The 25474-nt window shown below is 37.4% G+C and overlaps 1 protein-coding gene across 4 annotated transcripts in view; it reads left to right on the top strand.

The window, feature by feature from the left end:
* LOC128889737 (polypeptide N-acetylgalactosaminyltransferase 2) overlaps window positions 1-25474 on the top strand; it is a 286331-nt gene that overhangs the window by 125824 nt on the left and 135033 nt on the right. For 2 of the 4 annotated variants that reach the window (XM_054147657.1, XM_054147659.1), the window contains exon 2: window positions 17354-17407. The exons of 1 other annotated variant lie outside the window; for it this stretch is intronic. In XM_054147657.1, the coding sequence (XP_054003632.1) occupies window positions 17354-17407 (54 nt within the window). Of the gene's footprint in view, window positions 1-5862; window positions 6278-17353; window positions 17408-25474 lie in introns of those variants that run through there. One more of the 4 variants, XM_054147660.1, reaches the window with a different exon arrangement.

Here is a 25474-nt window from a genome sequence, read left to right on the forward strand (position 1 = left end):
TAAGGGATGACAGTCATTAAAATCACATGCCTCAGCGATCTTTTTCTTTTCGTTAATGTATTCGAAGAATGCAGCACATTATCGAGAATAATCCTAATTGTCAAGAAGCCTATTGAAATTCATAACGTAATGAAGGTAGAGTTTCACGTAACAAAACGTATAGAATTGTTATGAATGATATTGCGTTATCGTCATATTGTAGTGCTTTACTTATTACTTATCTCTGTACTCCAGAAGCAAACTGTGTTAACTTCAAATTTTGTAAATTTGTTCTCAATATGTTAAATTATTTTATTAATATAGTATTTCCTTCATAAGAATTTATAATTGCCTTTGCGAGAACTGACAGGTTTGATTATTAACGTGAGATTAGTTCCGTCAACTATACGATAAAATTACTTCCTGGGCTATTTAATAACCTTGAAGGGCTAAAGGAAAATTATATTGTATTAACTAATTTTAAAAGGGAACGATGTTAAATCTTACAGTCTCATTATATAAAAAAAATTCCAATTCTTATTAAAATATAGTTTGCATAAACACTTTCGTTCTACTTCTTTTCTGGAGCAGAGTGATAAAACAAACAAAACTGATTGTTGTTGTAACAAGTCCCTTTTATTTTATCACTATTTTTACTTTTCTGTGTTTTTATTGATTTTATAGTAACATTACGCAATTCTGAAGATATCTCTATACCTAAAAGTCAAAAACTAAAATTCAAAGCTTTGTATATAGACCGTTCCTGGCTATTTCCATTCATCTAAACCTGGAAGCTTCTCACTCCGCGAATTTCTTTCTAAACTAGTAACACAGGATTGATTTAATACCTATTTATCCCTCCTCAGTTATATACACCCCTAATCTCAAAAAGCCTGTTTTTCCTCGACGCCTTCAGCGATTTGATCAACGACTGTACTTCGTCATCCCTTGCAATTCGTCGTTGCATCGCGGAGCGTCGACCAGTGCGTTCGACAGTCGAGCAGGAATTGAAAATTTCACGCGAAATCAAGCGCGTTTCGGGGCCTGAAAAATGGCAGCGTCGCGCTTTTGTTCGACGGTACAATTTGCTGATCGATACACGATCGCGGGACAACGAGGCGAACGATAATTAGAAATTACACGCGTGCAAAACTGGAGATCCTCGAGAACGGTTCGTCCGTAATTAAGGGCCATAATTATTCAGCTCTCGATCAGCTCTTTATACGCTCCAGCTGCGGCGTAATGCGGATGATTTCGCGGAAAATTGCGCGGCCATTAATCGCGTGCTCTCTTTTTCAAAATTTGCATTATTTAACGATTCCCACTGGGCTAGGAAATCCCGTGGAAATTTCGACAGCTGCGAGTCAACGATACTTTTAATGTTTTTTTTAATTATTGTTCACGAGCTTGCACGCTGATTGTTAAGGTTTTTGTTACGCTCGATGAACTCTGAATGTTCGGTTCATTCGTATCGATGAACAATTCGAGCCGTAGAATATTAATTTTCAATCCTCGTCGAGAAACTTGTACGCAAAATTTTGCAATTCGAATGAGCTTTATTTTGCTTCTTAATAACGTCCTCAGACTCGTTGATATTTTATTTTAGCAACTCGAGACTGCTTGAGAATTTTCTGTACGAATACTCAGAGTCAAGGTTCAGTATAAATTCAATATTAAATAATTTCTTTTGAATCTTGAAATAAAATTCATCTAGTAAAAGCTTTCAAAAATCCATATGAAGACATTTTCACCATTACTTGACATGCTTCGTCAAAAAGAAATTCTTAAATACTCTCCTCTTATACTCTGTTTTTCTACTAGAATTAATATAAATCTTTAGAATTAAATTTTAATTAAATAAGTTCATGGACGTGCAAACAATGAAAATTCTGAAATTAAATCCGATCAACAAAGGGCTGAAGAAATCCATATAAATATTAGAAATTTTGTCGATTTTTAATATTCTTTATTCGATGGCTCGCCATGATTCTTCAGCCATACGACAACAACGAATAGCAACAACGAACAATCCGCCCAAAGTGTCGTGTCGCACGCGCGTGCATTCGAGTCGTATGCCAGTGAGCCTCATATTTATGCGCATATTATTACTCGTGTAACCTTGTGGATATCAGCGGAGGCGTGTTCAGGCGCGCCCTAAGCGCAACACATTTTCCCGGTTTTTGATTAATGATCCCTCGAGCAAGCTAGCGGACCATTAGCGACCCTGAAACGCGGTAAAAACCATCCAACTCGAGCTGCCCACGCGCACGGCACCCAGTCGAGGATAATTATGCGCCGACTGTGGCTAACTTCGAGTCACGAAATTGCAAGAAACTGGCCCAAACGCATCCCTAGCTCCCCAGGCGATTCGTTTCGCAGCCGCAATCTCCTAGCTTTGCATGCAAACCTCGAACAAAGCGGAGCATTGTTTGCTGGTGCGTTGGAAGATGATGAGCAAACGTTTTCCTTGAACTGTTTGATCAAGTTGGAAAGTCAGCGATGAGAATTGGTACGTTTAGGTATGGCAGTACGACGTTAATCTTTCGGGAATATTGTTTGTTCATTTGTATGGTCGGTTTGTTCGTTTATGCTTGTATCTATGCATGCGTTGAACTACGCTAATTCATTTTATTAACTCTGCGAACTTAAGGGCTTTTTTCTGGCATTTATCAGGAACTCGAGATACTAAGTTAAACTTGAGTAAAATGGGTACTCTAATTTGAGATTTGAAAATCAGTCCACCGTTACCTCTTCGACAATCATTTTATCGACACTTCGAGTTCCAATGAAATTAAACTTAAACAAACATTATTGTTGGTTGATTTACTGCGTCAAACCGGATGGTGACCGAGAGTCACTCCTCTCAAGCGCAAAGGGTTAAATATCTCCGTTCCATTTTCAACATTTGAGATTAAGATGAACACAAAAACCAGAATTGATGGATATTATTCGTACTTAATACAATGATATATTGTAGTTCAGACTGACATCGTATTTTGAACTAGGTATATGAGGTTACAAACCTTGAAAAGTGCTCGTGAAGATTAATCATTGAAACACAAGATGAGCACTTGTTTAATATTTTTCAATGCATCATATCATCTTTCATCTAAATTGAAAGTTTCCAATTAAACAATATTTATAGTAAGCATTCCTTCTTTCCTTCATTCTAAAATATAGTACTTGGAGAAATGCATGGGTAAATGTGAATGAGAGTGGCAATGGCAGAACTGTTGCAATGTTTCGTAATGGGTGTGTAAAGCGGATTACGGAGTCATCGAGGATAACATGCTGACGTTAATGGAAAAATGTAATGGGATATTACTGTTGTGTGGGTTCCTGTTATAATATTTCACGGAAAGTAGACTCTGCGTGAGAAGTTCTCGTTTCGTTGAGGGTAACGAAGTCAAACTTCATAATTACAATTTCCATGGAAATAGAAAAGTAGGAGGAGAAATGGGATGATCGGTCAATTCGAGGAAGGAATACAAACTATTGAAAGAATTACTTTTTTTATAATGATACGAGTAAAATATCTAAATCAGAGAAGAGTATGACAAACTTCAGGGAATTTTGAAATCATTTTTCTGCTGTTACCCTAATTATACAGGAGGGTGAAGCAGCGGAACTGTTGCAGAGCGATAATGCCTAAACTATCGTAGTTACAAAAAAATCTTACAGGAAAAAGTTAGAAGGTTCGAGGGAACCTACCTTATATAACTATTGTTTTTTTCTTTTAGTCCAGATGATGAGGCTGTATCAAGGTCCACGCCATTTTTTTTTGCTGACGTTGAGATATGTTGTATATGTATACGATAAAAAAATATTTATATCTATATTTATATTTATATTTATATGCTATATATATGTATATCAAATGAACATTTTTCAGCAATGGTTTGTATAGTGCCAAGCTTAAAGCGAAAGGAATAAAGTTCCACTTGTAATCGTACCGTCGGCGTCGGGTGAAAATACCTTTCAAACTAAACCTAAGTTCACACTTCTAATTTCTGTCTCGAGCCACGAGGCACACTTTTGCGAAATTATAATAGTATCTAAAATTGGATCCACCGTTCCTGAGCAGACAATCATCGTTCTCGCTAAATGGCGTTCGTAATGCGTTTCCTACCGTCGAAATGACTGTAAATTACACTGTGATTGTTACATTTTCATTACAATTACCAGGAAAATTGATCGCAAAACGGCTTGAGAATCTCACGATAAATTGCCGGCGTTACTATAACTCTCCCAACGGTACAGTTTACAACGATTTATGCTTCTTATCTTCTCGGTCATTGCTCGTTTAACCGCGAGCTTGAATTGCTATTCGCCCAGGTATGAATGGTGTAATAGTTCCTGCCGCTAGACAGCCGGCTCGGAAAAAGTTACCAACTGAAATCACGACATTCAACCGGTCACGTAATTTCCATATTATTTCCTCGATATGCATATTGTTTCGCGCGAATAGTAATAGTATGCGCGTCGCATGCTAACTCAATATCGTATGACTAATGTATAAACCGTTCTATGGGACATTACGATTCCCACCCACCTGGTTTACTTCGATAGGCAATGTATAACTGTGGGAACAAGGTTGGATCGTATATGAAGAAATAGTTGAAACGTGAATGGAGTTTTTTTCCTTTATTAAGCTATAGAACCCCTTACATTCTTATTCTTATCCTAACATTCATAGAAAATATTTTCAGAAACTGTTGATTATAGGGCGAGATTAAATTGTGTATTATAAACTGTAAGAATATACCTGGATAATTGTATAAATATCTGAAAATAAATATCGTTGAGCGTAATTTTTTTTTCGTTAATAATAACGTTCCCTTTCGGGGTTCATGGGTTTACGAGCAATCTTTAACAATACATTAATTAATTAAATATTCTGAATCTCCTATGCAACTAATTGTACAAATATCTGAAATGGTGAGGATAGTTGTAGAACATATTTGTACTGCAAAGTACCTAAGGAAATATAGTCTTTTTTAATGTGTACGTGTTTCTCAAACTGGAGCAGCACATGATTTACATTGAAATAATATTTTGGCTAATTGTATAAATATTTGAAAGATTGAGGATAGTTGTAAAATATTTTTGCACGGAAAAGTACCTAAGGGAATACGACCCGCTCTGATATGTATGTGTTTCTCAAACTGGATCGCCACACGTTACACGTTGAAATAATATTTTCACGAGCATTTGCACGAAATGACCGCTAGTCGAGATTCAACAAAGCGCGCGACTCGTACGCTTAATTTCACCGAGAGCTCGTTGATTACGGTCATTTTGGCGATTATTTCCCACTCATCGAGCCCATACATTGATTGTAGAAAGTCAATGGCGGCATTAGCGGCTATTTGTAACAGCTTTTGCATCGTAAAAGTGCTTCCACGTTATTCATTTTCGCGTCATTAAGTCTTTTTTTGTTGCGTGAACCGCCAAAGAATGGTATTTTATATCCGCCTAATGGAAACCTAAATATTACATGGATTAATAACATTATAAAAACTGTCTTAGATACATCGAGTAAATTGTTTAACGCTAGGTTTATGGAACACACTAATAACTTGATTCATTCCTAATTTCACCAGGTTTCACAGAAACTGTTTATATTTTTTGCCAACCACTTATGTTGACTTTTATCCGTACAAAAACACAAGCATATATCCAAATTAAATAATTCTAAATAACTTTAGTAAATCCACTTCGTTTATTAAAGCATTACTTTGGTAATAAAAAGTTTATAAAAAATCTTTGTAAATCTAGTATTAAAATAGAGTATTTCTGTACATTGAAAATCATGTAGTGAACAATCTCGTTGGAGTGAGAGTAGTTAACCTTTTCAACAGCAAAGGTGATCGATAATTGTTTATGTGTCTTCCTCGCGTTAACGCGTCGTTTCTTTGCGAATTCCATATCGACGCCTCCATAATGTTAATTTTACTAGCGTTTCACCAGCGGCGCCCAGGCGCGGTCACCGCTTCGTTGCAACGAGCTTATATGTACATGCGAGTACAGCGTTACATCTCAAGGACGACTGGTTCGGGACACAAGGCCACGAACATAATCGTGGCGACTATTAGCACCCAGTCGGGAAACCGTTACATGCTGGAAGAAATGTTGTATCGTTATGGACAGTACATGAGTCGCCTTCGTAATGCGTTTCCTCGCGACGAAATGACTGTAGATCACACTGTGATTGTTACATTTTCATTACAATTACCAGGTAAATTGATCGAAATATGGTTTGAGAATCTCACGATAAATTGACCATTTATTTATCGAGGTAAGATTTGTTAAATATTTTTATTCTTTAAATAAGAGAAAGTATATTCTCATAGAAGACGCGTTGAAATGATTTATAAGAGAAATTCGTGGAAAGATTTATTTTTTAACTAGGAATAGTAGTAGAACGTCTTTCTTAATTTTATTTTTTAATTAAATGTTTGGTGTCAATATGTGTTTACAATATATTGATCAGTCTTGATTTTGCTTTCATTAAAAGTAATGAAAAATAGCAAATGTGATAGAATTCTAGACTTGTAATTACGTAATTGTGCAACTTGAAGTATATTTTAACAAGAGTGTAATATATACAAATATTTTCTTTATACGATGATTTTTTAAAGAAAAAACTAGTTCCAGCTCTTTAACAAATGTTTACTGATAAATTCATTGATAATTACGGAGCCTTGGCGGTTATTTTCGTCATGTTAACAATATATTCTCTTTCTAAACGCTTAATTATTTATTTCCTTAAATAATTTTTTTATCGAGTAACATTACGTCCCAACGTTGCATTATTCCCTTAAATAATAAACCACCAGCGTTCCACACATTTTTTACACTTTAAAAATGCGTGCTCACTTTTAATATCCGAGCTTTACAGACGTCAGACCGCATTTCATTGGCGCGACCCTAAACTTTTATTTCCCGTCCGTGTTCCCGAAGTCGCTCAGGCTTTTCGAAATACGTATTTCACGGAGGAAAAGCCCCAGAATAGGGTGATATTTTTTTTATTACAGACTGACGTGTCGTGCTACTTTTCTTTTCACCTTATTCGAGACCCGTACATTCGCGCGAGCAGCGTTCGTTAAACGTTGCATCATTTTAAACTCGAATTCGTCGCAGCAGGAAAACCATTTTCGTCGGTTTCCTGGCACAAGGGGGGCGTGTTAATAAAATGGAGAGCGTCGTCGGTTACAGCGTCGAATGAAAGGTCGATTGGTCGACGTGAATCGTTTAATAAATTCACTCGAACTCTGCCTCGATGCACTTCAATTTCCTGCCACTCGAACGTTCGCGCGAGTGTCTTTCTCATTCCACGAGCTCGCAGGAAAAGCTGATATGGTGTGAAGTCCTCGAAACGTACAGTTTTGGAATTTAATTGTCAGTTTTTTCACGAAATTTTTACAAAAGTTTTCTCTGAATAAAGTATACAAAAATCTGAATTTTTAAATTAAATTATACCTGTTCAATCGAGCAAATATAGTGAGTAAATGGCTTTCCAATCATTTTATTTGTCATTTCTTAAATACAAGGGACAATAAAATTTAATTAAGAAATTAAGATTTTTTAATAAACCCTTGCAATGAAATCACTCTCGTCTCTAGCGTCGAATTAAGATCATGCGCTATCTAAGTTTCTCAGTGATGATTCGCAACACAATCACGACCGCGAAGCTCTAACTGTAAATAAGACAATTGTCGCATAGTTTTCGAGGATGAATCCTTACAACACCACAGAGGCAAGAACGAAAAGAAAATTGTCCAGAAATCACCACAAAGTCCATGACCCAACATCAATGGCTCCGTTATGTCGTCGAGCAACCGTTTTCCACGGAAACCGAAAATGTTTCAAGATCGAGGATTATGAATCTGCATCCTGCATGCAGAGTTTTACAGACTGAAGCTCTACTCGTAGCTTTCAATTGACAAAAGAAGTATAAGAGGGTCGCGTTTGAATCAGAAGATTTCTCGCTTCTGCTCTTCGTTGTGAATATTTTGTAGACAACAAAGCTTTGCATTGTTGGTGATAAAACAATCCTCCAAAAACATAAAGGCGAGTCTGTCGAGAAAGATTATTTTACCTCATTCTTAATCCTTGGAAAGGAATATTTCTAAGCAGATGGTTGATTCCATGGTGCCATTTTTCGATTTATCTCGAAAACGATTTAATTTAAATTCAATATTTGAGACGAAAGAAGAAATTTCAATGGCGAGCGTTAAATGCTTCGTCCAAAGTACAAGGATGCCGCGGAAGGGCGCTGAATCTTTCCGCGTAGCATTCATCCATGGAATCTTAATAGAAAGGAAGCAGAAGGGTGAAAAATGGAGACGCTTCCGAGGCAGACGCGTTCGACGTAATTCGATTATCACGGCACTCGATCGAGTATCACGTGGCATGCCTATTACCATTGCAAAGGTACACAAAAGATCGACGATAGCCGGCATCTTATTCACCGTGGCGATAAAGGGATCGTCGAGGCGAATTGGGAAGAAAAACTCGCGGAAAAAGTGTCTCTCGAGTCGAGTTGAACTCCTTGCGCGAAAACCGCGATTGGATCCGCTTGGAAACGGCTCTGTCGACGATTTCCTGATATTTTCGAACCGGCTGCGTTTCCAATCGATCGTCCAACGCTTAACTACGATTGTCGTGGACAATTTATCTTGTGAAAATTCTAAAAAAGGCAAAGAAAATGTCACAATTGTCTATATACTTTTGATAATGATGACAAATTCTTGATAACATATTTTGATATAATATAATAATATTTATGATGTACATTACTTTTTATTTTTAAATTGTATTTATTTTCTCAAGCAATATTTACCATTAGAGGTATTTTCCCACCTAAAGAAATTCAAGATTAAGGAAATTAACAACAACCAGGAAGTAGTATATTCAACGATACTTATTACGTACTTTCCGGTAAAATAATACGTAATTACGGGTTATTGCTGAGCAAGTGGAGCTGTCACGAGCTTTATCGCGCTTACATGACTTGGACCATACATGATCGCGGCCCAACACGCTAACCGCTGAAGCCAACTCAGTGTAAAAAAGGTTGTAAAAAGGCATTCTTGGTCATAAGTTTATTTCTCCCTCTCGTTTCTTCTTTTCTAACTATATATAAACAATTATTTCTAGATAAATACGATGTTAATTATATTGCACAAATAATAGAAAAAAATTCGCTGATAGAGGCAATATTAATAACATATCAGGTAAATGAAAACCAACAAATGCACCAATTAGTTTTAATTTTTGTTTTATTTTATTCGAGAAATTTGTTGAGGGTTTCAAATTTCAAACATTATTGATATCCAATCAATTTCAGCTGGAAATCCTTGGCGATGATTGGCTGACTGCGTGCTGATCGTCGAGCGCGTTTTAATTGAGATTAATCAAGCCTTCGATTAACGCTGGCCGTGGTTTAATTAAATTTCAATCGGGCACGTTCGTGACGCATGCAACGCCTAATCTGCGACTGCTTTAGTCCCTCGCGACTTATGGTCTTTCCAGTCTGCGTTCCACGCTTCAATCGGGATCTAGTCTCCTGTGCGAATTCACTCCGGGTAGGTGAAACCAACTCTCGAGCTTTGCATACACATTTCCGAATTCTAGCAAGTTCTGTTTCTATCTCCGATCGAATGATTTTCCTCCATCTCTGATAGTCGGTATTGGACAAATTTGATTTGACACATAAAGAAGGAATAACTCTTTGGAAGAGCATTTCGGAATTGCATATTGAAAAAACCACTATAGAAATTTATTTCAATAGGTATTTCAAATAGTAAGGTTTTTTTAAGTAACTGCTAATTCAAGTTAAAGTTGTAGTAATAGGTGCTTTATACACAAAGTTTTCGTTTTATAACAGGTAATTCACATAACAATCTTATTAAAAATAATAAGTATTCAAAAAGAATATAATTATCTGAAATCACAGATATCATCACTTTATCGCTTTATAAAGATAAATATATGTTTGTAATTATTAATTATTCTATCAAATATTTGATCATTCCCTAACTGAAAATATACAAGTACCTTTTTTGAAATTATTTTATGAAATAGACTAACGAAATTGTATATCGCAAATAGAATAACCGTGAGATAAGATAATACATTATTTTAAATAATGTTAGTTTGAAATTGTTGATGCCTACTTGCCATTAACTCGACGTGAGAAGAATACAATTCTTAGATTCTTAGATAATCAATCCCTTAAACGCTTCAATGTGATGCCTACGTTCCTCTAAGCTTGCATAACAATAGAATGTTTTTGTTCAAATTTGCACCGTGCGAGTTTCATTTTTTCATACATGGTTTCCCACGTTTTCATAAGAGCAAGCAAAATGGGGAGATTATCTGGAAGAACGTAAGAAGACTCGCTTTGCAGACTTTCGAATCGGGTTCGCGCGATCGTTCCGCCCCGCGAGAGAAGGTATCCGCTCCAAAAAAATAGTTCTCATGGAATATCTACCGCTCACCTCGGTTACATAACTTCTGTCTGCCGATTAACATCCTTTAGCAGCGAGTTAAAACTGCCTGAAACCCATCTTGCGTTCACTTCCTCTTGGAGAAAATATGGACACAATTTCATTTCAATAACAGATAACGAATAGACATTTTGTGTAATGATTTATTCGATCGAACAGTTTCTTGGACAATCTATATTTCTATCATCTATTACTGTACGCGAAACATACTTTCGTTATATAACTCTGGCTATTACTTTTATTGGAGATATAACAGCTCAGACATTCAAAATAAAATTATTCTGTTAGGATAGGTGTGATTTTAATAAAGAGAAAATATTTTTGTGACATTTTCAGAACAGTTTCAATATACGTATTTATTTTATGAGTTAATTTTTATATGTACTCCTTTATTATAACCAGATACCAGATATAAATATTGCTTAAAATATTGAATTTAATTAATATGTTATCTTATTAGATGAGAAATATTTTTGTGCGCCTGTTGAAAATCCAAAATTGAGTTGGAAACCTCATAATACAGTCAAAATTCGTGGCAAAGTGGACGATTTCAATATTTTGTCCTGGATATTTCAAATCTCGTTTACCTTTTATTCGTTATCGAATTTTAGTACGCGTAACTTCGCCCACCTCTGGTTTGAAGTTTCTTCCTTTGCCAGTTTTCGTGCTCGACATTCTGCTTTCAACTTTCTCTTCCCATTTCCGGCGCAGTGCCTTGATCAGCCATGAGAGAACGACCAAACCTCGATAAGAAGCTTCGTCGATTGTTTCGTACAAATACCTTCTTCTGTTCAACCTGAAGAATCGTGGATTCTGTTCGATGCGAGATTACGCGTGTTCGACCATCTCCTCACATCCTCATTTAGCTTTTCGATTTCAATCCCTTATCGTACTTCAAACGAGAACACTGATTACTTTATTTTCATTTAGGTAGAGTCTTTATCCCTTAATTTACTGTCAATTTTCTCATGGTGCTGTATTAATTAAACCATTTGTAACCTATTGTGACTTTCAAGTCCACTTCTATGAAGTTTTTAAATGTTGGGTGGCAACACAAGCTTTTTTTCTTTTGGACGATTGTTAGGGACAACTCTATAAGATGATATAAGACCAAGATGGACGCCTAGATTTTTAAAACTTTTGAGAAATCCTGTAAATAAAGGATTACATTAAATATACCGACTTCAATAATTGTTAAATTTATAATTGTAACATTGAGCTGCCTTTACTACCCTAAACACGTCAAATATAATTAGAAGACATCCACCTAAATTCTACTCAACAAAATAAATAAAATTACATAAAAGAGAGATTCAAATAATTAGTAGCCAGACAGAAGATCAACGTACAAAATGAAGAAAAGCAGTGATTAATTGGTAATAAATTGTTCCATTTCATCTTTGTCGAAATTAAGATAATACTAACCTAACTTACAAGATAACACGATGGTTCCAGGTCCTTACAAGTCTCGATGCGCCACTGATCGAAACAGGAAACGAGTCGAACGCCCGATATTCTCGCCTCGTCGCTGCATCTTGCGGATAAATTATTATCGTTTTTTCTCAGAAACTTTCACCAAGCGGGGAGCATACTCGTTTCACGCACAGCACAGGCGATTTGGGATCCGGTTCCCCCTTTTTCTCGATCGAATCGCCGACTTCGTCGGTTATTCCTCATATTATTACTCTTACGACCGTGAACGATCCACGGAGAGATCCCGATAAGTAAAAGTTGTCTCGACGATGCCAAGCAATTAGATTGCCAGCGAGTTTGCGCAAACTCTGGCAAAGACTGCTATTTATTTGACGTGAAATGTTTACGCGCAACATTCATGGGGCGGGCTACCGTCCCATAAACATTTAACGTCAAACGTTCTGGAAGCACGAGTTCTCGAGGATCAGAATTCGCAGCGAAGTGAAACTTAATTGGTCTTTCTGTGAGTTCCGTTTGATTAATTAAGAGAGGAATCGGTATTTGAAATAGTGGACGTTTGGACGTCCGCTGTGGCTCTCCTTTACCGTGGAGAATCGTAATTTAGAGAAAGCATGTAGTAAGAATAGAGACATCTATTGGATTTGAATTTAGTATGTATTACAACTAATATTTTAGTTAATTTATATTTGATTTATACTTTCCAAGAGACCATGATTCGTGAATTCACGTGAATTCACGTCAACGGTCGCGAATGTCTTGATAAAACCGAAATTGCATCAGAGACTTCAATAAAAAATCAGCTACCCAATATCAAATGTTAACCAGATTCGATGTTGCAGAAATGTCAGTAGAACATCTCTATCTGAACGCGAACTTTGTATCAAACAGGAGAATATCGGAGTATTCCCTAAAGGCTATTTATATTTCAGTTGCAAAGTATAATGCCAGGACCTTAACCTATCGTCGAAGAAACAATGATTATTACAGGGTTATTATGTCACCTATCATCATCCTGGTATTAACACGTTTTCCATGAAGCGACGAAGAAGTGAGCAATTGAGCATACTTTCTCCATGCAACTCCAAATTATCGTCTAGTCCAGTGTCTCTCAACCTGTGTTGGTTCGTTGCTTCATTAATATCCGCACCTATTATAATTGCTATTAGATGATATAGTCAACTGACTGTTTAAATATTACTGTACGTGTAACATATGAATATAATCATATAAAGTATAGTCCCTCTTTGGCGGGATTCTTTCCCATTGTTAGAATTTAATTCTAACATGATTGTGGACACAATTTAAATATAATACTGTCAACTGATTGTTTAAATATTATTGGATGTGTAAAATATTTTTAGAAAATTATAATGAAAAATGCAGTCTCTGTTTGGTGGGATTCTTTTTCATTATTAGCATTTAATTCTGAAATAATTGTTGACACAATTAATCAAATCAATTAAATTCAAAATTATTTGAAAAATTTCAATAACATTTCATCAACTTCAATAACATTTTAGTCAAATTCGTATGTCTCATACAAGAATTACTCCAAATTTGATGCACCTCTCGAATCATGGTCTATCAGAAAGTAGAAACCAAGTATAAGTTTAAAATAGTTGTAGTACATGATAAATTCAAGTCTAACAGAAGAGTTAAGGTGCCAAAGATAGTTTGAAGCATGAAAATAGTAAAAGCCCAGAGAAACAATATTATGTGAAGTTGTGAATTGGGGAAGAGCAGTGTGGTTTCCATTGAGAATCTGTGGTCTAGGGATCGATACGTATACGGTAATGGGAAAAGTATCCGTTGGTACTCGCCACTTCGTGTTATTGCCTTTCACTAAAGATGTTTAGTTACAATGCAGCAGAGCTTGCGGCCGAACCGTCGTGTTAAAGCGATCCTTTCACTGGACTGGTCTTTCAAGAACTGCCAGCGCGTCTATTAGGCGTTGCATAATGTTGCACGTGTTAGACTCTGCCTACTTTAGATGGAGTCCATCTATCTCGATCTGGAAAGCGTGCAGCACTTTCAGGGACGCATCTGTTTCAAAACTTAACGAAGCTTCCGCCTTTGACCTTTGGAAGCTCCTCATTCGATTGTTTAATTCACCTATTGAATACAAAAGAAACACTAAATCTCTTCATAGTTTTTTATTTGGCACTCGATCTCTTTTAACTTATTCAACAAATTTATGCAGCAACTAGAAATCAGATAATCATACATATTTTAAAAATTACCCTTATTTTAACATTTCAATAGCCAGTTTCGAATCGTCTTTAGAAATTAGCAAAATTATTCTGTACACAAAACGTAGCTAAAACATAATGTAAGTATCGCGGGGTGCGGGTTTGATTGTGTAGGAAAATCGGACGAATGTGGATCCGAGGATCGTGGGTTCGAATCTTTCGTGCCTTATTTTTCGTAGAGACTCTTACAATAAAATATAATTCGAACGAAGTAACAATGAAATCTAATCTTCCGATTACATTTGATTTCAAACATGGTCATACCGTATAATTCCAACTAAATAATTCTATTCTAAGATGAGCAAATGTAGATTGCTCGAAGATGAATGTGCCACACGATGTGCGAACTAACGAAGGTTGTCGGTCTGGTGCAAATCAAGCGATCGTAATCATTCTAACAGAGAGTTGGCCTCGAGCCTTTAAAGAGCTCAGACGTGTTTCACAATAACCTACAGCGTTTCCTGCGGTGTATAATTTATTTCCGTTATGACGTGCCGAAACCATATAATACACACCGTGGAACTGTGTATTAGCTTGGAGTTGGATTCTTGGTAAACGAAGTTTCACGAAACGTACTGGCATGTTTGAGAAACACGGTACGCAAAGTACCATGCTATACTCGTTGGACCTTTGTTTTTCCTACTTAATTGCAGCAGTGCTTCCCAGGTGTAACGCTGACTTTTTAACAGAGTTCTGTTTAGTCGTGTAATTAATTTTCCTATTTTGATTAAATGTAATATATGTTTGGAATAACGATAAATCCAAATCGAATGATGGATAGTTAAATCAATTTTTAAAAAATATCAGCTTATAGGAAATGGTGAGACGAAACTTCTTTATATTTACAGTTTGTTCATAGGACTCTTTGTTTCAAAAATGAAAATTGGAAGTCTTCCATTGGAAGATTTCAATGTTTATCTCTGAAATTAAACGTCATTTGAATAAACTGTAAATATAAAAAAATTCCGTCTTAGCATTCCCTATAAGCTGGTATCTTTTTAAGCTTCACACTTCTATGCTACTTAGAATTTTCACCAAAAATCGCCCCGTAATGAAAGAGTTAATGTATCTGATTCAAGTAACGTAGAAAAATATCTTTTCTGTCGAAAGAAAAGTGTCCAGGAGCGAGGATATTAATCCTACTCAAAGAGTACTATTTGTTCAACCTATAAAAGAACACCGGAAGGTTTCGATGTCCCCAGTCGTCCAGGACGTACCATTTTATTTATCGTTTCCCATTCATCTAATGGACACACGGAGACTCGGAAAAGCGCAATTAATCCACTTTTAATAATTACGGAGCTCGCGGGCGCTCGCTGTGAAAAGAAAACGTCCCTCGATGGCCGGCTCTCGCCATTTGGATTCCATCCAAATTTCGCGTTCCCCGAACGAACGGAGTTTCAACTTCGATCGCGGGGGACCGATTTGCCAAAGGCGTCGATAATGACGACGTGACGGCGTTACCGAACCGAGACGTCGTTAGTATTTCAGCGAACACCAGAACGAAGCGCAGTGAAAATAAATGGAACCACTCCTGAAACGATGCAGTAAAAATATTACGGATTGTGACAGCTGCAATGTTTGGAATCGATATGTATCTGACAAATTTTAGATGTGATTGGTGAACAATGGTTTTATTTCAAACTGGTACATGTTTTAAATTCATGAAGTTTTCGAGCCCGCTTGAAATTCTCTTGAGTGACTTTGTCTATTGTATCTTCATATCTTGAGACCAGGAAATGTTACACATGTATGTTTTATTTACTCTTGGGAGATATAAACAAGAAATACTTATTTACATAGTTAGATTTATAATATTAGAATCCCCAATTCTAATCTTAGAATTCTAATAATATTAGAACAGAAGAATAACATCGATATACATAAGTGAGCAAATGTGTAGTTATGTCCATGTGATCTATAGTATTATTAAGTAAATTAATATAATTTATTCGACAGGCTCCTAATTGATTTTAAGGAATAGTGTGTTTGCCAAGTGCTTGAATAGTTTTTTTGAAATGAGGAATAATTGCTTTTTTTAAACAAGAAAGAATTGAAAATTCTTCTCTTTTAGCATTACCTATAATGCACAGACAGTTATCGTATACATGTACATGTATTTTTTTACAAGTAAATTTGCTGTTTAATTTTACATGGAACAATACTGGCATTTGTCATGTAAGCGACGTTGAATTAAAAATGTCCAACACGAAGGCACGGATGTTCTTGTCAGATAATTTTAATGGGAACGGGTAATATTAAATACGCAAATTGCGAAATTTTAATTGGAAATCGGATACGTATGCGGATTCGTTTTCATGTAACAGAAACAAAGGTTGCGATGCATTTCTCTCGTATAAAATTAACGAAGGACTGGATTCGATGAATGAATTGGAAATCTCATATTCATCGAGAAACTATGTATTATGTTTCGGTTTAATATTACAGGGCCCTATCCATATGTAAGCAAAAAGTGTATATTACAAGATTCTCATGATGCTTATAGGAATTCATATTTTAGAGGAAAATGAATGAGAAATAAATGAGAAATGAAATGGAAATGATAGAAATGCCAGGGATGAAACGAATGACACAAATGAAAAAAAAAATGGAATGAATGTTCTTGATAGCGTCGATTGTTGTCGTAGTAGTCGAAGATTATATTCACCAAGCGTCATAATCATAATTGCAGTTCATCAGGGTCGCCACTGAAAAGTTTGTGGCGCCATAAAATCATTCTTCCGCGTTGTAACGATTCACTTTCCAGCAAATGCAAACGTGACCTTGCTGATGGAGTCGATAACGACGTCTTGACGGCGCGGTTCGTTGAACGGTAGCGTCGTTAGTATTTCCATGAATACGCAAGTTCGACGAAACTTGCTAATTCCAGACGGTGGAATTCCCAAGTATTGAAATGCGGCGTCCAACCTAGCACAAACGATGTCGGATCGTCTAATGTGATAAGAAACATTTAAACTATTTGATTCGAATTAATTAAAAACAATATGCTCCACCTTTCGCATCAAAATTTGATCTCGATAACCATATTTTAATAGGGAGAATTGTTCTATATATTCTTTTAGTTGAAGGCCGTACATATAGAAAATAAATAAAATTTGTTCAGATCTGCAAGATATTTAATCCTCGTTAATAAAGCTTTTCTTGTTTGTGTTACAGGTAGGAGACGTGAACGCAAGGAGCTTTAGGATAGGTGATGCAACCAAGCAGACGGTGATTACTGTGTATACTATATTAAAAATATAATAAATTGAAAATGTATCATTAGTGTGTTTCTCCATAATTACACTCTATTTGTCTCCAAGAGATAGTTCACTATCCATTTTACGTAACTATGTTACATTTAAAATCACACAAGTAGATTCAATTACCAAATATCGTTAATTCACCTCGCGAGGCTAAATCAGTCTTCCAAGATTTCCAATAGAAGCGCAATTAAAACTACTTCCTTCTAAATGTCTGAGCTTGAAATTCTAAGAAACTGCAGGACACAGGCGAAGCTCTAGGGTAGAATTTCAATAGCCCCAGAGACTGTGCCGGATCACAGGAGGAAAGTGTCGCGGTGAATTGGGAAGTGAGTGAAACTCTAATCGAAATCCGGCCCAGGCATACCGTCGATTCTCCTTCTGCACAAATCGACGTCGCCTGAACTTGGGTCGACGATTGTTCCGGGGGATCCGTGAACGCCATTCAGGTCGCATTCCTGGATAACCCGGGTCGCGGGCATAATCACGGTTTCGAGAGCAAACGAGGACGCGAGGATGATTCGTGAAAGGTGACACACGGATCGGATCCGTTCTCTTTTCAGGTTACTTAACCAGTCGCATGTTGCAACACACGCGTGGTACGGCAGATTCCTCGGCGCCGTTCACTCATCTCCATGCACGTCGGTGCATTGTTTCAGGAATCTGTATAGGAGTCCCTCCAATAAGTTACTAATTTTTCTAAATATCTCATTCTTTGGAACGGTGTGTTATTGTTTATAACTTGACGAAGTATGTAGTGAGTGGATCGTGGATCGTAGGTATTTATGGCGTGGACAGTCATGGACAATTTGGTTAAAGATACACTTATGCAAAATTGTATTATTTCATGAAATATACGTTACATGTACCTTACGTACTCATACACACTACCAACACACTACCTAAAAATTATATGGACATTTCTTCGATTAAATTAGTTAGTAGTTTAAATTAGTTATAAATCAAATTGAAATGATTTTGTTATGCACAATTATTAGTACTATGTAAACTAATTCATGAGGGGAATAGAATTCATTTTTATATAAAACATTGATGAAAGAGATTCCATTTTTCAGAAGGTAGTCGACGCTACAGTATTTAAAAAAAATGACTTTCCATTAATTTTATATTCCCAATAAAAATAATGTTTGTCTTACGTTTTTAATATCGAGTACTGACGAAAATAATAAAATTCTGAAGCTGAGGATCGCATATTTGTATCGTTAGGGCGAAGATAAAAATTACAAAATATGTTTTGAAATCTCAATATTGTAAATATGTACTGTATAAAATAAAAAGGTTTTCATAATTTCTTCATAACCAGGAATAAAATTTGAAGTGACGTAAATTTCACGGCAGTGGTCGCCATTGTGTTAAGAGAACGTCGATGTAAAAAATTCAGAGGCTTATATATCTCCCTCAAGGTTGCATACGAAGATTCTAAAAATTAAAGAATTGTTTATCTGTATGAGGTTTTAATGAATCTAACCTAAAACTCATTTCAGCCATCAACTGGTTGCTTGCAAACAGCATCTTAGTAATCGCTGTGTTACAGAAACTCGACACCCCGAGTCTCTTATTAGTCTTGGCTTATTAGTCTTTCGCTAGCTTTCGCGTCTTGGCGAAAGGCCGCCTAAATCGCGAGGAGTACCTGGTGACGCGATTACGCTCGTTCATTGCACCTCGAAGCAAGTGGTGCCTGGGACAGGTTCGAGGCTGGCTCGCCACATCGCAGTGCCGATCGACAGGGATGCATTTTTAATGAAATTCCACGGCACAATTGAGATTAATAACGCGGCCTTTTGTTTGGAAAAGAACTCGTCGCGCGAATAGTCGCCAGACGTTACCGAGACAGAGAATTCTGTAAATAGGGCAGACGGAACTCGACTTTAATTAAACGTCGAGATACATTCACCCAGGAAACGATGATATTGCCTCGACGCGAGTCTGTACGTTAATAAGTTTCACTTAGTTTCCGGTGAAAGAAGTATCGTTTCGATGCGACGAGACAAAAATGCGTGAGCTTGTGAATTGTTAAATAGAGAAAAATGTGTAGTTGTTCGTGTTTGCATTGAATTTTTCAATATTTCTCTTTCATTACTTCTACAGCTAAAAAACTAATTAATTGTATTGTAAGATTTGTATAAAGAATTCCGTAATAAACCAGAACGAAGGAATGATGGTTGAATATCTCTTGCTGGAATCTCTGGCTACAAAATTATTCAAATTATACATTTCACGCTGTCACGTATCACTCTGAACCACGGTAGTGTCTGCTGCAGCTATTATCCAGACAGTCTCCTGAAAACAGCGACTAACCGGCCAGTTTCTCGCAGGCTTACCCTTTAATCAGTCTCACGACGCATTACACATGTCGAGATGCGTTTCTAAGCGTCGCTCTGATGTATAATGCAGGTCGCAGCTTCAGCATTTTATCGCGTCGCCGCAATTTACGTTCAAAGGCACGCGGCCAAAGGACAAGCTCCAGTAGTCGCGGGATTAATTTACATATCGCGTTATTAAATTTGCCCCGGCGACTCGTTGTCGCGAAAGGACACGGCGCAATCTCTCGCGTTCAGAGAATCATTTGCCCTGAATTTAGCAATCGTCGACGAGCCTCGCGGACCTCTAAAAATGTCGCACTCAAAGCACGCTGCAGCTTCGACAATTTTTCGCGAAACGCTCGAGAGAATTCTAGCCGAGACACGACTCGACGATTCTTTCGACGATAAGATTACGTCTCTGTTTGCCACCACCCTTTCCCTCTGTTCTTCGTCGGAATAAAACGAGCACACTTTTCCTTCCCCGTCGCGACGAACCTTGTGCTCCTTTTGCGCTTTATTAAAAGTCTCGTTTCCACCGTGGGGTGTTTGCCTGGAAGGTCGACGATTCGCGTGGAAGAAGAACTTCGAGGAAACGCGTTCCTGGTGTTTTATGTTCAGTTGTCTGGGCGAGAGTGGCTATCAAATGAAGTACTATTTTATTCTACATCAAATTTTTCTGAATTACGAAGTTGCTTTGCTTTTAAGAGAACATTCGATTGATTTGTGGTTGTTGGACGTTACATTGTGTAAGCAGATACGATGAATGTCTACTAAGATGGAGAGGAAATCGTTGAAATCAATTCTTTGTTTATTATGAAAATCAATGACAAATAAATTGATGAAAGTCAAAGGATTCTGATTTATCCCGTAGAATAATTTATATCTGCTTCAATCGACTTCGAGCTGACCCATACATGCACTCAAAACGTTATTACTTAAATTCCTTATTCTATAGACTAAAGCCTCTTCAACCGATACAAATTTTCTAAAACGTAAATCTCAATCTACAATTAATTTTCTTTCGTCTCGAACATAGCATGTTTGAACAGTTCGCTCTTTTTTCTACAAAAGCACGAGTGTTTACATCCGAGCAAACCCGTTTGCGGCGTCAGATCGGAGCACGATGATCGCGTTTGTCAGCGGTAAGCACTGGAAACTCGCAGTGGAAACAGACGGTCGCTGTGCAGCCACAGTTGACTCGAGCGATCGCGAGGAGGTTTGCCGGGTTTGCGTTGCGCTGCAGTTGACAAATCATTACCGAGGCTCGGCGAGACTGTACACAATGTAGATTCTCGACGCTTGTTGGCTCGCTGAAATCGAGTTCACGGGTTGACGAATGAAAATACTACCCAGTCTCTACCACCTTCCTAAGGGGAAACCGAGACAGGGGAGCCGGAAAGGCAAATAAGAAGGTTGCACGGGTTACCTGACCGAGTCGTGGGAAAACGACTCGCTCCGAAAGATAGATAGCTCGACCGTGAATCTTCGGAATACAAACCCAACGTCGCCTTCGATGTTTAGACATCTGTGAAATGTCTGAGGAATATATTGGTCCGCACTGTAATTGGCGTCCTCTGATTCTTCGACCGGTAAAATGCAATTTTTAAATGCATGTGTGATATGTGACATTTTACAGCTTGATGTCTTTGTATCTCTTTATATCATTAGTATAATAGGAATCGTAATCTCAGGTATGGAGATCATGTATACATATTGTATATACTACGAATAATATTAAATTTATCAAAATAATTCTATGCATACATGCATGTATATGTATACATAAATTTAATCAATTTGACACAATGAGTATTGTTACTAGTACATGCATATACAGCATAAAATCTGCCTGCTAAAAGCGTTTAATAATAATAATTTTATGAAAGTGATCCAATATACATATATCTATTATAAAATTTTTTTAAATATACCAACAGACACACATATATGTGTAATATTTGAAATCAATACGTTCAATGAGTTTCAAAAAATAGAATTACAAAATTAACAAGGATAGCTTATAAGCTGAAACTATTATTACTAATACGTACTGCCATAACTAGCAGCATGAAAGTGCACATAATGAAGACACCCCATTAATCCCACCCCACCTCACCTCAATTAATCCCATATTTTGAGCCTGATAAAGTAGCATAAAACAAGTTTACTTCGACGTCCTTCGAACGATATTCGTCGGCCCCGCGTCTTTTAAGGATCCAAACGACTTTTTCATTGTTTCCACGGGTACGAGACAAATTCTTGTCGACGCGTCGCACGGAAAACAGGCTGTAAAACTCCGCCAGCTGCGCGACGGGAATTTCTCGAGTCTTTTACACCCGTTGTAAAATTCCTGTCTGCTCGCGAAAAGATGTAAACTTTTTTACGCCGTCTCCTTGCGCGCGTTCAAAATTCCGAAAGGCAAATTGACGCGAGGGGTCTCGATTTAATCGGATAGCCGATGAAACGACGACGCGTCGAATTTTTGTGACTTGGGGTTCGATTGGACTTTTTTAAGGATCCGTGGACTCAGCCTGGTCCATCTTCTCCCTCGTACTCGCTGGACGAGGTTTAAGCCTGAGTGAAAGGACGCTTATTTAACCACCGTCTCTCGGTATTACTCATCGTTAACCTGTGCTCGGTAGCGATATCGCAACCTTAATGCACTCTTCGGAATAATTTAACTCGAGACGTTTAGAGCCGTGGACTTCGATACCTTGTTCGCTAATAGGAATTCATTAGCTCCTGATGGGGGATTCAATTGTAGGAACGTAACGCACGCGACCGCTCACCGAGCCGCGTGAAAAGCTGTCCCAGCTCCTTTCTAATTTTTGCAAACTTTTCCTCGTCTCCCTTTCACCGTCATCCCGCGGACCCCCTCTACCCCTTGGAAGAAACGAATCGCCCAACTTTACAATCATCGCGAAACAAGGAAATTCGTGAACCAGTTTTGAACTTCGTCCTGGCTAATAAAGTGTCAATATTTCCTCGTTAATCTGTTTTTTGTGTTCATTGAAAGAGAGAGGACGCTTAAACGGTTTCTCTTGGTTGTTAGAGGATGGAGGGGGAGGGTAATTATATAGACTCTACTCGAGTAAGGGTAGTATTCTATGTATTTACTTGTTGAGGAGGAGCTTGGAAGGCATATGTACAATTATTCAACTAAAAATTTAACATGTGACATTTGATATTAATTAATCGATCGTTGCAGCAACATTTCACAGTCTGGTAACTATATTCTGACTGTAAGAAAGATAATTCTTATACGTTCTATATATTGTAAAAGATACTTTCAATTAATGATTCTTTTGATGAGTTATTTGTCAGGATTCCTCATAAAGAGAGATTCAAAGTCAAATTCAACAATACTTTAAACACTTTATTCTTACAATTAGTACTTAATTCACATAACATTTAACATGTGACTGAAATTAATGTAGCGTATAGTCTTCCGAAATTTTGGAGAGTTACCAGTCCTTGAAATATTGCTTTGGAAGCCATTACCCCACGAAAAATCCTCGAGAAACGTCCTTGTAATTTACCAAATCGCGTCGTAAAGGAGACTCTGGTTCCGTTCGAGAGATTACGAGGGCTTCATTCGCGATCGATTACGTCGAGGCCTGCACAGAATCTAAATTACGATGACTCCGTCGGGTACACAGGCACATAAATCATATTCGGGCCGGTGGCGCACCGTCGTCGAGCCATTTACAATTTCCACGTGGAATTTTGCTAACGCGCCCTCGCACGGGCCACCGTCCCAGGCGTGTATCACCGTTATGATAACGGCGCAGGCTGCCGGTGTTCGCTTCAGAATTTCATAAAGTTGCGACCGGAAGCGCAAGAACGTTCCATGCCGCGCGGGTCACAATGCTTTTCGTAATTTTTCACCGTCGACCAGGTGATCCTGCGCGTTTATCAAAACGGAACGCATGAGTTATGAAACCGGGAGACCGCATATAGATTCTGCGTCTTTGAATCCCGATTGTTATCCATCTAGGACGATTAAATTATAGCTGGAGCAGATTTATTCATTAATGTTGGCTAGTCCTGATTATTATTGGCACTTTTCTTTATCGAATCATTTGATTAATTGATGTTTGATTAATTTACATTCCAGTCATCGTTACTATCTATATTAAAATATTTAAAACCAACATTATAGTTACTTCCTGCTTTTTTACACCATCCAGTTTCCCCAATGAATGTTTAATTTGTCAGTATTATTGTAAGCGATATAGAAACTGACGAAATATTCGGAGTCGTATTTGCACAACGTATTATGATATTCACATCGTTGTTTATCCGTCAGGATGAAAAAGGGACAGTCGATATTACTGGCCTCAACGTCAACGCTTCGGTCGTAATTTATGTTCCCAAGAATGTTTCACATTCCCTTCTAGAGAGCAACATTTTATTACGCCCAAGACGGTGGCATAATGCAATAGTGAATTTCAGCAAGGCTGTCCGTCGCGGTGGATTTATAGAGCTACCTCGAAGAAACTCGGGGAGAAAGAAGTATTCTGTTTACCTTCCAGTCGACGAGCCACCGAGTAATTTCGTTCTGGTTAGTCGAGGGAAATTTTGGGGGCCATTAGTATCTGCCAAAATGACGCGAGACTATTTATCGAACAACCCTCTGTTTTCGAGAAAATCGTTCATAAATAAAGGACTCAATTACTCCTTGCTCTTCTTTTTATCGACTCGATCGATCGAGGAATAAAAATGAATGAAAATTACTCTTTCCGGCCGTATGTTTTAAGTGAAATCGAATTAATCTTTGCTTAAAATATTAAAAAGTAATTAGATATAATAATGGTGTTTCTTTTTACTTTTTGTGTCAATATAACCCGAAACTATTCGTTAACTCACTTTTATTTTCAAGAAAATAAAGATTTCACTTTTATTTTGATAAGTAAAGATCAGAACTCTTAATTATTCCTTTTTTTAACACAAGAAGTAAAAAGTTTCTGTTTCATTTAAAGAAAATTGGAATGTAATAATAAGTATCCTCCTCGTCTTGGCAGCTTTTCAAGACAATTAAGAAACCCCGAATATATTTAATAAAATCATTGCAATTGAATTAATAATATTCTTTCGATCTGAGAAACCATGAACACCTTACGAATGCAGATCGTTTTCAGTTTAAGAAAATGTTGCATCAATATCATCGAAATGATCGAGTGCAGCGACGACAATAAATTGCCCAGAATAACAAAATAGTTCCCCTATTCCGTAATCGCCAACTCTACGAAACTATTTCACGAGGCTCGAGACTTGTCACCCCTGCGAACCGCTGCCAAACATCCGAACAATGTTCCATCTCGGTCTCGACCCTCGTCCTGGGATGTTCGGACACGTCGTGTGCACCATTCTGCATATACCAGCGGACGCGTGTAGTCATTAGGATCCATAGTCATCGGTGACGTCTAATTATACATCGCGATTATCGACCCTACGTCACTATGACACGAGTGATTCAAGTTATAAGATGTTCCGGATGGAATTTGGTTCTCTTCTGTCGTGTAGTATATTTAATTTATTCTCTACGTCCTACTGGAATATCAGAAGTCAATCTTGTGTTCTTATTTTCAATTTCTTCTGTACAATCGTTCTCTTTTGATCGCATTATTTATTATTAATATCAGATGTAACAGAGATATCCTCATTCTTCTTCGATTGAATTCATCCTCGACTACTGTTTCATCCTAATT

The sequence above is a fragment of the Hylaeus anthracinus genome, unplaced genomic scaffold (genome assembly GCF_026225885.1).
Source record: "Hylaeus anthracinus isolate JK02 unplaced genomic scaffold, UHH_iyHylAnth1.0_haploid 11997, whole genome shotgun sequence".
In the NCBI taxonomy this organism is placed as follows: Eukaryota; Metazoa; Arthropoda; class Insecta; order Hymenoptera; family Colletidae; genus Hylaeus; species Hylaeus anthracinus.